The sequence below is a fragment of the Choristoneura fumiferana genome, chromosome 21 (genome assembly GCF_025370935.1).
Source record: "Choristoneura fumiferana chromosome 21, NRCan_CFum_1, whole genome shotgun sequence".
Classification (NCBI taxonomy): Eukaryota; Metazoa; Arthropoda; class Insecta; order Lepidoptera; family Tortricidae; genus Choristoneura; species Choristoneura fumiferana.
Window position 1 is genome coordinate 15,173,739 of NC_133492.1, and position 15,528 is coordinate 15,189,266.

The window sequence follows — 15,528 nt, forward strand, 5'->3', positions numbered from 1 at the left end:
TCTGAGAACCATCGCTAGAAAACCCGCTTTCAAATAAAAAACGCATTCAAATCACACACACCGCCCATTTAAGAGCTACAGTGCCACAGGCAGACACACAGGTAGACACAAAGACACACAGAGCGGTCAAACTTATAACATCCTTTTGCGTCGGGGGTTAAAAGTTGGCCCATTTGTGACCGTACCCGGCTTTACTGGGTCAAGGTCATAGACGTAACCATAGCATACCTGGTTTCCTGTAAGACACCAGCAGATACAGCGCCAGGAGGAACGCAAACGTGAACAGCGCCGTTATCCACGAGATCACGAACATTATGGCCAGGCACAGCACCGCGCCCAGCAGCGACAGCCACATGTTGTACAACTGTATCCAGTATCATCATTAAAATTAAGATTGTTTTTTGAATCTTTTTGAATTTTTATTTCAATCCAATTTTTTTTGGTACTTCTACGATCATCCCGTAAATTCATATCGAAAATACAAACTGAAACATAGATGCATTGAAAAACAAAAAAATAAGAGCAGCGCTGGAATCGAACCCAGGGTCCTCGCATTCGTGCCACGTCTATACCACTACACAACTGGACAGTGATACAGACACGAATTTCTCCTATGCATCACTTATCTCAGCTTGTTTGTTTTCTTATTTAGTCACTTAAGCACGACACTACTTTTTAGTAGCATCATTAAAAGTTATACATCATCATTATCATCATATCCGCGAATGCGAAAGCGCAGCGTACAGTCGAGTTCATAAACTTGTGAGCTAAAATTTGATCAAAATATCTGAACAGACTCTATTGTCAACGGCGTAGAAGCTGTGACGTACACCCACGAGATGAAATAATAAATGAAAATTAAAATATTGCATAGAAAAGCTTACAAAAACAATGTAAGGCTCTGGATCCTGTGCCAGGAGTCCTGTGGTTACAGGATCCAATGAGATGGACGGATGACCTGGTTAAAGCTCGCGGACGTTCGCGATCGCATTCATTCTCAATTTCAACCTCGTCTTATAACGTATGACAGAAAGAAGTAGTGTAAACGATCGTTATCCCAAGTGTGCCCGCTTCCAATCGAAGCAAGTAGTAGCAAGTAGTGTAGTAGTAGCAAGTAGTAAGTCCATGACGATGATGATGATTATCATATCAGCCGTAGGATTCCACTGTTTGACTTACTTTGGCCGCCCATAGACCTTCTGTCGCACCACGGCTTAACCAGGTCATACGTCATCTCGTTGGTGGACGTCCTACGCTGCGCTTGCCGATCCGCGGTTCCATTCAAGAACTTTACGGCCCAAAGATTATGCCTTTGAAGGATTTTGCTAAAAATATTTTTGATACAAACTTTTTTTCGCTGATTGTACTTTTTAATTTTATTTAATAGCAAAACGTATCTGTTCAAGATACTAAAGCCAAAATAAATTATTTCATTTTATCAAAATTACCATCATGCCAGAAACAAAGCACGCACACACACACACACATACACACGCACGCTTGCTCGCTCGCACGCACACATTTAACTAATGCAATAGACTACTTAAAGATCCCACATCAGGGTCACATTGTATCTGCTCACCTGAAGTAGGTCTCCACCGACAGGCCGCGCGAGGCTGGCGTGAAACGTCGAGAAATTGATGAGTGTGTACGCAGCCAGGAAGAAATTGGAGATCAGCGGCGCGATCTGATTCAAACCACCTGCAACAGTACACTACACATTCAACTCAATGAAATACTTTGTTTTATGATACCTCATGTTCCGCGCGACTCCGTCCACGTTGAATGCGTTTACCGTTATACTGCGGGAACTATGCAATTTACCGGGATAAAATATTCTAAGTCTTCCGAGACTCAAACTACCTGTTAGCGACGCGCTCGCTGTACTTGCCCTATGTTTACAGTGTGCGCCAGCTTTGAAAACGTCGCGGTCAGCGAGTGGTTTTTGTTCTAACAATGTCAGGCCAACCGAGCGCCGCTTCCCAAAATTGTTATAAATCGGGCTAGATAAAATAGGTACTTTTAATATCTTAGGAGTGTTCAGTAGTGTTATAGCTATCTTCATTACACAGTGCACCATATACTACACTACCTGTATACCGAATGTAATCTCAATCGGTTGAGCGCTTTAGACTTGATATGGTAACCAACAGACAAACAGACTTACAAACTTTCGCATTTATAACTTAGTGGTATACTACCAGCGCTTACGAGAAAACCATAATTTTCAAGAGAAAACAGCAAGAAAACTTGGCCGATGCTGACAATGTTCAGTAGAATACTTACCATAAGTATGAAGGCGGCGGCATGATAAAAGTGAGCACGTATCCCCTCACGGGCTCGTTGTTTTTGCCGTACCTTTCGCGAAGAACTCCAATACGGATACAACTTGTCTTGCACAACGCCTGGGACAAACGTTAATAAACGTTACAGTGGCTTTTAAAACTAAAACTCAATAATCACTTGTTTTCTTTTTGAAAAAGGATGCCGAGATTACGTAGAGCACTGAAAAGTGTTTTTTTTTTTACATAAAACTGACCGTGATTGACCCTATCTCACCTGATGTTAAGTGCAGATGAGGCCAAAGATGTATCTCACTGCTTTAGTAACAGCCTATTCACTCTAGCTCTAGTTTGATTCCGAGAAACCAATCCTAAAGTGAACCAGTGGCAGACTAGTGGTTTGACGTTTGGCTTCTCAAGCAGAGGGTTGTTGTTTCGCACCCTGAACCTGTACACACTAGCTAATACATTCAAAGGTGTGTGTAAAGTTCCTAAGCCAGTGTGGGAACTATACGGCCCGAGAACTGGCATTCTGAGAAGAAGCCTGTGCCTGCAGCGGGATGTATAAACGTACGTAAACGCATACGTAGTTTTTTCCTTTGGGGTTCCTTTTTATATCATTTTATTGCAATTTGGATATTTTTAACATCAATTAAACATATCCTAGATGCCTGATCTGACGACATTTACGGTTAGTTTCGTTACCATTAGCAAATAAGATTTGTTTTACAGCTTACATATTCTAAACATCAAGCATCTCAGGGTTGTTGCACAGTCGAGGAAACTGTATCACGTACAAGGGCGAAACCTTTGTGCTCCTTATATCATGTTGACATCGCATACACTTGCCAAAGAAATCATAGCGAAATTGATTACGAAAGGTACCACCCTCGTACAATCGTGTTCATAAACTTATGAGCAAAAATTTCATCAAAAATATCGGAACACGACTCCATTGTGAACAAGGTAGAAGCGTGTTCAGATATTTTTGATCAAATTTTTGCTCACGAGTTTATGAATTCGTCTGTACAGTCACCTGTATTAATATCTGCCACGTCCTACCGGCCCTAGAAATCAGATATTTATGCATCCTTTGTGTCAGATATTGGTACTGGTGAAGATTCAGTTTCTCGAGTTTACCTGGAAGACTTTAGGCGCAGACACGAGCGAAGCGAGCGCGGACGACAGCGTGGCCGCGAAGCACCCGCCGTATATCAGCGGACCGAAGCCCGATACCAGCCTTATCACCTTTAGAACAAACAATATGCAATAAACCCTCTTGTGACAGAATGTTTCTTTAAATTTAAATCTACCCAAGATCCAAAGTTATTCATTCACCAATATGCGCGTGTTCTCGGACCGGTGAGACTCTGTACTGCTGTGAAGATGAATACAACTCCATACTCACCCATAGCCAAGATGTCTGCTGATTTTTATTTACTTTAAATGTACAATACTAACACTAGCTCATGGGATTCCTTACTAACCTAATTTGGATTTTTGTTAATTAAATAAATTTACTTAATTGAATTGAATATCCGAAGTAGCAACTCGATTCCTCTCGGTTGCTTACATTTTTCGCGTAGTCGGTGGTGACAGTTCAAAGGTTCTGACAACACCTATACCCGACTGACGCACGATGTAATTTTCGGGAATCCCTAAGGGAATTTAGTAAAATCCGGGACTTTTAATTCATCCACCGGGCCTAGAGGTTTTCCCGTGCAAAGTCGTGAGTAAAGTCTAGTAGTTCGACATAATTTGTATTTGCTAGCTCATTAAAAGCAATCATTGCAAGGTTTACATCTGTCAGCAGTATTTCCAGACAACTAGGTATAACATCGGGGCGTTCAGACAGTGGCTACAAACCAGTAAGTCTGCTTCAGTTGTGCTCATGGATGTTGGTGATCATTCCCATCAGATGACCCGTTTGCTCGTTTGCCTCTTAAACTCCCACGGCCTGGTAGCCTATATAAGGCCCCAAACTGAATGCTCCTCTCATCCACTCAAAGGTTGACTGGTAGAGATCCCTTAAAGGGATAAGTTCGCCTTTGTACATACATCTCAACATCTGTCAATTGTGTTTGATACTTATTTTGTACAATAAAGAGTTTACATACATAAGTGTAGGACTTGTTGTATGTATGTAAACTCTTTATTGCACATAAAAATACAGATACACAGAGAAAACTACAAAGGCGAGCTTAACCCTAATAATGATCTCTTCCACCTAACCTATATTGTAATGTGACATCGTACTCTCTCATACATAAGCATAGGCATAAAGTTTCATGTATATAAAACAAACTTAACTTGGGCCACAGGAGGATAAAAAAAACACCTGTAACAAATACATATATCCGAGTGGTGCAGTTCCACTCACGTCATTGCTATGATGCAGGCCATACTCGCAGGTCCGGTTGGCGCAGTCCCCCATGGTCCAGTTGGCGACGTCCCCCTCGAGCCCCGAGGCCTCCCGCAGCACGGTCCAGCCGGCCAGCACCGCTATCAGCAAGTACGACAGCGTCGTCAGCAGGATGGCTAGGAGGGTGCCCTTCGGTATCGACTTTTGAGGATCCTGACGACAATTGACTTCATTTGTAATGGACTTATGAAAGGGAACGTCTTAAAATAAAGTTTAAAGAAAAAACGGGCAAAATACGTAACGTTCATTTGACATAACATAATTTGCGGTAAAAGTATTGATATTATATAGGTACAAACTTTTTATTTCTGCATCTGCAGTCAACAAATTGGTTTAGGTTAGGTTTATTTTATAACAATCCCGTAAAGATGACAATTTCTGAAAAATGCATTAGGTATATCAAATTACCAGTTAAGTTGACAAGTTCAGTTAAGTTTTTTTCAAGATTTTTTTTTTATTAATTTTTGGATCAATTCTTCTTCTCGACTCGATCAATGTTCAAAGTGAACCACGTCCAAAGCGTGACATGGTTTAAGACTCCAACGAAAAACTTTAACAGGGGACTCAACCATCTGCTGATGGTTTGTCCAACCATATAGTGGGGCTTAGAAGGATAAACTTTGGGATTAGATGTGATTGGGATCTTTGAATTTAGGTACATCTAATATCGTAATAACTAATTTTCAGATTAATGTTTTTGGTGAGTGTTATTAATACCTTAAGATCGCCGGAAATGTTAGCTCCCGCCAATATCCCGGTGGCGGCGGGGAAGAATATGGAGAAGACGGAGAAGAACGAGTGCTCCACACCCTCGTACAGGCGATAGTCCGGACCCATGTTGCTTTGCAGCACTGACACTGGGAACAAATGAAAAAAATACTGGCACTTGAGGTATCCCATCATCTAGGTTGGCAACGCATCTGCAATACCCTAGTGTTGCAGATGTTTATGGGCGGTGGTGATCTCTTACCATCAGGAGACCCACTTGCTCGTTTGCCATCCAGTCGAATAAAAAAAAAGATTCATGAATAGACAGACACAAGTAAGAAAGGGCTTTCATCGTTTATGATGTGGGCCGCTGTGGAATAGAATTCGCTTTTCTCGTCTGTATTTTCGAAAAAAAAAACATTGTTTGTTAGCCCAGCGAATTAGCTCGCTGAAGTGGCAATGGGCAGGCTATATAGCACGGAAAACATCTGGGCATCTGCCCATTAAAGTTCTCGAATGGAGACCGCGGATCAGCGAGCGCAGCGTAGGACGCCAACCAACGCGATGGACGGATGACCTGGTTAAAGCTGTAGGTTCGTGGTGGATGCAGGCCGCTCCAACAGTGGACGCCCTACGGATGATATGATGGTGAGGATGACGATTATGATGATGATGATGATGACAATTTAGGTTGGATAGGCTGTTAGGTACTGAACCCATGAGCTATATCTTCAACCTCATCTGCCGTTACAGCGCTAGTTAGCTTAGCGGAGCGAGGATATGTAAATGAAGCGTTTCTATTGGTTCATGACAAACACACTCCTCGCAAAGCACCCTCGAAAATCTCTGGTGGAAACACATCCCCTTCAAAGCATCTCTTCCAACATACACCAGATAAGAAACGGGCTGCTCACTATTATAGCCGACGAACCCCTGCGCTAGCTCTATCTCGCTCTTGGGCCCGATGATGGAGCCGACGCAGAAGTCCACGATGGCCGCCAGCAGGATGATGAGCAACACTATTTGAGCCTTCGCCTCCCACTCCATGCCCACTATCACTATGCCCGTGAGAAGGACTATAGTTATGCAGCCGTAGATCGCTTGGTCCTGTAAATGAAGATTTTTTACATGGTAGTATTATATAAAGCCACTTCCCGCCGTCTGTACGCTTAGATCTTTTAAACTAAGCTACAGATTTAAATGTAGTGTTCACCATCAGTCAGATAATTTTTCACGTAAGGTTAGGTTAAGTATGATACACATCCCTACATTACCTCATCGCCTCAAAGTACGATACATACTCGTGTATTAGCGCAGGTATAGTTTTTGGGAAATGGAACAAAATATGTGAAGTGTCTTTGATAAGAGATCTTTTTATTTGAAAATTGTACCCGTGCAAAGCCGAGGCGGTTCGCTAGCTGAAAATAAATTAATATCATGGGACACTTGACACCAATTGACCTAGTTCCAAACTAAGCAAAGCTTGTACTATGGATACTAGGCAACGGATAAAAATACTTATATAGATAAATACATACTTAAATACATATTAAACATTCAAGACCCGAGAACAAACATTCGTATTATTCATACAAATATCGGCCGGGAATCGAACCCAGGACCTTAAGCTTCGTAGTCAGGTTCTCTAACCACTTGGCCATCTGGCCGTCAAATAAAATGTTATGGTATTACGTGAGGAGAAAACTTAAGTTATTTACTACTATACTTAAGCTATCTCTTTCCATTAAAATTAAATTTAATAGGACTTCACATAACATCCTCTCTGCCAAATCGACCATTTAAAATAAACCTCCGCAACTTGGTTTGTCAAACTTCCCGCCACTTACCCAGCTCTTGCTGACCATGTAGGCTGACTCCGGTATAAGCGTGATGAGTGACTCTCCAAACCCGACCACGTACATGGCGCAAGCGACCGCGTTGGCCATAGAGAATATCAACCCGATACTGCCCCCGAACTCTGGCCCGAGCGAGCGAGATATCATGTAGTACGTGCCACCTGAAATGTTGAATAAAGAATACAATACGACTCTTTATTGAGCACATTTTTACAAGCTTTTATTTAGTTACACCCGACCCGTTGTGTGTGTAATCAAATCTTGCAAGTTAAATTCGACCAACTTCCAGTAGTTGGATTGACTTGAAATTGGTGTACTTATGTAAATTGCGTGACAATACAATAATCTGGTAGTGACATCCTGGTAATCCGGCCAGGATCGTCTCCACAAGACGGAACTCTTCAACAGTTAATGGCATCGACTTGAAATTTAGTATGCAAATGTAGTTTGGGTGACAATACAAGTACCTACAGTCAGCAAAAAAAGCTTGTATTAAAAATATTTTTTTTACCAAAAACTTATTTTTTTTTGTCAATTAAACAAAAAATTATGAAGATAGCTATATCTAATAATCTATCTAACCGGCGACAGTTAAAGCTCCGCGTGAAATCACACCGACACTAATAGTACGGCGCGACGTCACAGACTCCCACGTCCGAACTTAGCCCTTTCGATTCGATCCCAGCCGTTACGATCGTGCGGGTTAATTACATTTGAATTTGACATGAATTGTACATAAAGTGCATTGTCGAAATTCTTTCATACTTGGATGGGTTCGAAAGGGTTAGACGTGCTATATCTTTGTCATTTTTCGTTTGATTGAAAAAGAAAAAAAAACGAGTCCAATATTTCTGATAATTTAACTGACGGACTAAATACAATATCTTTTTTAACCCGGAAAGTTCTCACTCAATTACGTCTCTAAGGGCTGTTTCACCATTCATTGATTAATTTTATTTGACGGATAAATGTGATGCCGTCTCCGTCTATTCGAACAAAACAAACAGAGATGGTGAAACAGGGGGTAAATCTTACAGAACGTGAAAGACACGTGGCAATTTTAAACTTCATGGTCTTGCGTAGTTGAATATCTATATCTACACAATTATTGATATTCTCTAGATAAATCCACATTCATACCACAGTATAACAAGTTTCCCTACAGTAATCCGACGGAGACGTCTAGACAGAGCAATCGTGCGGGACGTGAGGGGTGAGACGCGGGTGGGAGGAGCCCCAGCTGCATACTTCGCCGTTCTTAGTAGCTTAGGACAAGTCTTCTAGGCTATCGCGTTTTTTTTACATTTAAATTTAAAATAAAATGTATTATGGCGCATACGACATGTACTGCGAGTGCGTGCAAATCTTCATCTCGCATAAATAAGGAACTAAGATTTTATCTATTTATATAATTTTATTTATTTATTTTTATAAAATTAAATTCAATAACAGGAACTTTAAGTCCGTTAAGTCTAGAAACCGAAAGTATTTGTCGGTTACTAATCTATGAAAGTATATTTTATAGAAAAACAAGTTTTTTATTTCAAAAATATTATATTTTGATACGTCTACCTTCCAAATTTTAAATTTTTGACAACCCTTCGTTACTTGTGTAAATACCTATAGAGGCTGCGGTATCGCTCAACTACTGTAGGGAAGACTTATTATACTGTGATCATACTAAGGTTTGACGCGAAGCCAAATCTTGTTTCAGGTATTTTGTACACGGTTACTGAACGCCACAAAACTCCACCACACGTCACGGAACTAAAGCGATTTTGTTTGTTTGGTCTCGATCGCCGGAATAAAATACATAAACTTACCACCCTTGATGACCCCGTTTGTACTGATAGCGGACATGGAGAGCGCTGTTATGGTCGTGACGACAGACGTCGTGAGTATGAGCAGGATAGACTGCGCTGCCGAAGGAAAGATCACGTTAATTCAGAAGTCAAAGTTATAAGTTCTGGTTCAAAGTAAGTGTTTAAATCCGTCGGGGTCACCCACTGTCCCTTTTAATTCGCTACACTCTTGACTAAGGAAGTTTTTCGGCGAATCGCCGTATCAATTCTGGAAACTCCAAGCATAGTCCTTAGTAGCTCCTTGCGTGACTCTTAAGCCTCTCCAAAAAGACAACAAGCAAGGACCTTTGATACTATAAACCCGTTAAAGAGTAAAGAGCGCGCAATAATGCTACTCCGTTAAACCATATTGCCCCGCGTGCCATGAACGTTCTTATAGGGTACAAGCACTCTCGATAAGTTACGTACCTACTCCAGCCTGTCCAACGACCCAGGACAGCCGAAGGAACAGCATGACACCCCAGATGTTGAGGAGGCATCGCATCAGCACGCCTTTGATCCAGCCGAACTTGACGTTGGGGCTCGGCGGCGGTTGCGACGAGTCTTTCTCCAGGGTCTGACCTGGCTGGAAGCAAACTAGCGTGTTGGAATTGTTGAAAGCCTTACTGTCCGTGAGAGAAGGATGTATACAAGGGAAGGAAGGGGGTTTTAAGGTAAACGTCCACTTGTCGGTATCGTACGCATCGGACGCATCGCACGCAACGGATCGTAGTATTCTTTGTATAGAAACTCACATAAGTGCGTCCACCTGTCCGCATCGTAAGCATCGCACATTTCTATACAAAGCAACAAATCCGATACGTCCGAAACGTACGATGCGGATCAGTGGACGCCTACCTTAAGAGAGAAAAGGTATTCGAAAATAGTCAATGGATCATTCATTAGGTACTCAAGCGGTTCGACTGCCTCAATTTTCATGGTTACATTTTTTTATGAATGGACCGATTTGATGATATTTTAGATTATTAAAATTACTGTTATTAAAATTATTATTACTACGAAGCTTGAGGTCCCGGGTTTATTATGAATAATACGAATATAGTAGTAGGTACAAGCTTTGCTTAGTTTGGGACTATGTCAATTGCGTGTCAACCACTGTATATTTTTAAATAAACACATTTTCATTTTCATTTTTCAAGTGTCCCAGGATATTTATTTATTTTATTTTTTAAACCTCTTGTATTTCTACTTGATAATCTGGAAACTGTAACAGAATTTTCTAACATTTCAACAATATGTGCCAATGAAAATTAAAAAATAGACGCTCGAAGACAGACCCAAATACAATTAGCTCAGAAAAATCTTATGCAGTTTAGAGCCTAAAAGTATAAAATGAATTATAAATAGTAATTGCTCGTCCGTCGTTTTTTCTTCTTTAAACTACATTCAGGGCCTAACTAACAGCACCTTCACCTTTTTGTGATAAATATCTGTGATACCATCTCTATTTGACTGTTTCATGCAATATAAGAGAGTGCATTAAACTGAATTTCGCGGCCTGAAAACCATATCTGTCAACATCTCTGTTAAATAACTTGCGCTATCTACCTGGGTGTGGCCTGATATTAGTTTTTTTAATTTATATCACACTTTTAAGTTCATACGAAGAAGCAATGTAAAGCAAAATGATTGATGTTTGTAGCGTGACAGGCATTGATAACAGTTCAGTTTGTATGAAAAAAGGAAAATTCAAAGACTCTATTATTTTTAAAAGTCGCTGAACTAGTGCTGTTCAGTTTGACGAGGAAGATCTATGTTTAAATTTTTTGCTCGTATTACAGGCCAAACCCGGTATATTGATAGATATTGTCTGTATCATTACCAACCTACTCGGTAGCTGCCCAACCTACGCATTGGCACAAGCATCATTTGATTACTTATGGCGCCTTAACTCCACCGCCGCGTTAATCAATGCACTAATAAAAAGGTTAACAGATGACATGGCATTAGTAATCTTAATTAAATGAAGCCGGTCGTGATCCGACCTAGAACTTCGGGTCAGCCCTATACTAGAACGTTTTAGACATAAATCATTCATGATAGAAGATACACTAACGAGTAATTCTGCTAAAAACATGACACATCCCATCCCCATCAGATGACCCGCTTGCTCGTTTGCCACCCTCTCGCAATAAAAAAATGCTTCGCGCGCGTAATCCATAAATCTGGCAGTTGAATTGAAATATCGAGATTTTTCTAAATTCTCACAGTTTACATCGACATTACATTAAAAACAGCCGTGCAAAATTTTATGACTAAGCACAGCGGTTGTAATTTCAATTATTACATGCAAACGATTATCAACTTTAGGGTGGTAGACCACACATTATCTGGTACACACTACACACATACTCAAAAACTCTTTTACAACGTTAACATTTATTGTTTAGTAGGATGGATTTGAATTTAGGAACTTAACAAATTTTGACATACACGTAGATGTCTTGAAATTGAAGCTCGTCGTTAGAAATAGAAATAATTTACATATTTGCAAGAATATGGTTATCATGTAGAATGTCATTATCATACGCATCGGAAGAGATTTGAGACAAAATCGAAATATGGTTAGCAAAACATCGTCACGAGAGCCGTAATCAAGAGCGAGTTAGGTGAGAAACGTGATACACCTGTGCGGTTTTTGCTTAGCCATTTGAATTGATGTAAAGCCATAGGAAGCCAGGAAGCTAATTAATATAGGTTCGTATTCTTAATAAATAATTATATAATAGCCCTCTTGTTCTGAGAGGAGGCCTGTGCCCAGCAGTGGGACGTATATAGGCTGGGATGATGATTTATTAAAATAAACAAATACCTGCCACATACTCGTAGAAGAAGATGGCAATAGGTAGGACCATGATATTATTTATACAGTATGGCCAACGCAAATGAGGAACGCTATTGGACTTTATCATAATAGGCCTTTAAATATCAAGAACATGCAGGTACCTCGTGCAAGGTCCGCCCGGATTGCTACCACCATCTTGCTCGCTAATCCTGCCGTGAAGCAGCAGTGTTTGCACAGCCGGTGAAATTACTGGCACTTGATGTATCCCATCTTAGGCCTCTAGGTTGGCAACGCATCTGCAATACCCCTGGTGTTGCAGATGTTTATGGGCGGCGGTGATCTCTTACCATCAGGAGACCTACTTGCTCGTTTTCCATCTAGTCGAATAAAAATAAAAAATAAACGCCAATTTTGACCATTTTGGCAACCCCCCCCCCCCTTCCTTGTCACCCAATGTTGTTTCTGTGTCACAAACCACCTGACCCCTCCCACCCGCTAAAAGTGTGATGTAATTTATAGATGTCCCCCTATATCAACAACAACTAACAAGTAACAAAGTAAGTCTAATCTTACCCTGGCCAATAAATGAGGGCAATTAGTTAATGACTGTTGTTAGCTCAATTGCTGACCCGATCACCTAACGCACGTCAGTCCGGTTACCTGACGTCCCGGCTCGCCGTAAGTAGATAATCTGTATTATCCTATTATAAGACGGCTTACATTCCAAGATAATACAGGGCGTCCCACAGCTACGACACATGGAGGGGAAGTACCTTAAATATTGTAGATAGTCAATTTTACTGAAAGAAGACTTCATTTTGATTTTAAAAACAATTTTAACTGCATTCAAATATTTTTGAATAATTGCCCGCCAAATGGTTAAAAAAAACACACCCGTAATTTTACTACACCGATCGAAAGGCTCAATCTGAAGGATTATTTTTTCCAAGTAACATAGCATTTTAAATAAAAGGAAGACCATGAAATAAAAATAATACATTCACAATTTCAGGAAAATGAATACAATGTAAAATTTCATGGTCTTCCTTTTATTTAAGATGCTATGTTACTTGGAAAAAAATAATCCTTCTGATTGAGCCTTTCGATCGGTGTAGTAAAATTACGGGTGTGTTTTTTTAACCATTTGGCGGGCAATTATTTAAAAATATTTGAATGCAGTTAAATTTGTTGTTTGTGCATTGTACACCAATTGACCTAGTCCCAAAGTAAGCTTAGCAAAGCTTGTGTTAGGGCAAATATTCGAGCGTTTTGACCGCGCGGTCCAACGTCATTAGCGTCCCCCGTTTATATAACACAACGGAAAGACAAGTCACAAGAATTTTTATCACGCTAAATTCATCGCTATTGTCTTCAATTTTCATAAAAAACAACTCTTTAAATACCACCTTCGAAGACACCAATGACAAAAAAAAACGCTGCAAAAACGCTGATTATTCGCCCGTTACGGGTACTAAGCAACGGATAAATATAATTATATAGATAAAGATACATACTTAAATACATATTAAACACCCAAGACCCGAGAACAAACATTCGTATTTTTCATACAAATATCTGCCCCGGCACGGGAATCGAACCCGGTACCTCAAGCTATGTAGTCAGGTTCTCTAACCACTAGGCCATCTGGTCTGGTAGTCGACAATAAAAACATATTCCTTGCAAATACTTTTAGCAGCAAATGTGTATTGATATAAATCGATTGGCTTTAGAGGTTTTGCAGGTGGTAGGACCTTGTGCAAGGTCCGCCCGGATTGCTACCACCATCTTGCTCGCTAATCCTGCCGTGAAGCAGCAGTGCTTGCACTGTTGTTTCGGCGTGGAGAGTAAGACAGCCGGTGAAATTACTGGCACTTGAGGTATCCCATCTTAGGCCTCTAGGTTGGCAACGCATCTGCAATTCCCCTGGTTTGCAGATGTTTATGGGCGTGGTGATCTCTTACCATCAGGAGACCCACTTGCTCGTTTGCCATCCAGTCGTATAAAAAAAAAAAAAAAAGAGATGCAGCCAATCTTCTGCATTTTTATTCCACATGTCGATTCTTTTGAGAAAGCCGTTTTGTAAAAAATACATTTAAAGAAGGAATATTATTCTTATTTAGAGATGGTTTCGAATCTGAGTCTCGAAGGCGGCCGAAGGGCTAGGTACGTATTCTAGTAGGTACCTACTTACATTATGGCTGTAAATTACAGCCCACTGTTATCATATTTCAGTCCGTAAAATGTAACTGAAATAATTATCTAACACCTGCATAAATACGATATACTATGCTGAAACTATTTGGATACATAACGTTTCCCAAGGTCTTAATAGCGATGGAAAATTAGAAGCACTTATGACACTTGCGTTCACATGAAAGGGATACATGTAGTTTTGTCAATGTTTTTTACATCTTACGGTTTAAGTGCGGAAAATAATTGAGAATATATTAACAACCATAATATGTAATAACAACCTTATCAAACTTGTTTATTTATTTACGATACCAATGTACTAATTTTATTATTTGTTTTTGTTACCAGAATAGATCTGATACGACGCATGCGAAAACTTTTTCTTTAATAATAATATTTTTATAGTATATTTTTTTTATATTCTGTATTGTTTTTTTGCCAACGCACCGTAACTCAGATTATGTTATGGTTATGGATGTTGCTTTCCATCAGGTACCCGCCTGCTCGTTTTCCCCATCATATAAAGAAACTTATTTTCTGTTTGTATGATAACGTATAGATAATACGGCACGATCATTGATCGACCAAGCTCTGTAAAATTTTGATAAAAAAAACATAGTTATCATTGGTTATTTTTTGTAGTGATGAGGAAACAAAAACATGGATATCATTGCTATTGTTAAGGATAATAAAATAAGTAGCGCTAATTAATATCAGTGTGGTTTTCCACATCCTAGCCACTTTAACAGCAAATAGAAATTTTGTAACCCATACAAAATAACTCCTCAAAATAGCGGCAGAGAAATTGGACAAAAATTCAATTTTAAGAAAGGCATCTTGGCATAAAATAATACTTCTGTGCTGTGCCGTGATACGTATTTTTTTTAGTTTAATTCTATGTACAGTCACCAGCACCAATATCTGACACAACAAGCGTGCATAAATACGACTCTATTTCTAGGGCCGGAAGGACGTGTCAGATATTTTTGCACGCTCCGCTGTGGCAGATATTAATGCTGGTGACTGTACCTATAGTCCACCGAATTCGTTTATCTAAGCAAAAAATAAACGGGAACTATGCAATTTTCCGGGAAAAACTATCTTCTGTCCTATGTCCGAATGTCTCCATCTGAATCGATATACCGGTTTAAGCGTAAAAAGGTCAAAGACAGACAGAGAGTTACTTTCACACTAGCGCCGGCCCTAGGACAGAGCAAGAGGAGCGAGCGCTCTAGACGCAAGATAGCAAGGGACGCCATTTTCCAGTTTCCAGTGGGAAATAAAATTACGATGGCGCATTTTCAGAGGCGCAGAAGCGCTGTAGACAATCTCTCTCTACCTTTGATCAAGAGCTAGAGCCGGCGCTATTAGCAATTATAACATTAGTAAGAATTCAATAGTACATTGTTGTAGAGGCACG

At 40.1% G+C, this 15,528-nt stretch overlaps 1 protein-coding gene across 1 annotated transcript in view; it reads right to left on the reverse strand.

Annotated features, from left to right (window-relative positions):
• The window catches only part of LOC141440009 (bumetanide-sensitive sodium-(potassium)-chloride cotransporter-like), a 64,552-nt gene that overhangs the window by 32,463 nt on the left and 16,561 nt on the right, over nt 1–15,528 (reverse strand). The window contains 11 exon segments of the mRNA XM_074104466.1: nt 229–364; nt 1,583–1,701; nt 1,903–2,003; nt 2,287–2,405; nt 3,423–3,530; nt 4,663–4,857; nt 5,422–5,561; nt 6,327–6,519; nt 7,260–7,429; nt 9,092–9,187; nt 9,539–9,695. Of these exon segments, the coding sequence (XP_073960567.1) occupies nt 229–364; nt 1,583–1,701; nt 1,903–2,003; nt 2,287–2,405; nt 3,423–3,530; nt 4,663–4,857; nt 5,422–5,561; nt 6,327–6,519; nt 7,260–7,429; nt 9,092–9,187; nt 9,539–9,695 (1,534 nt within the window).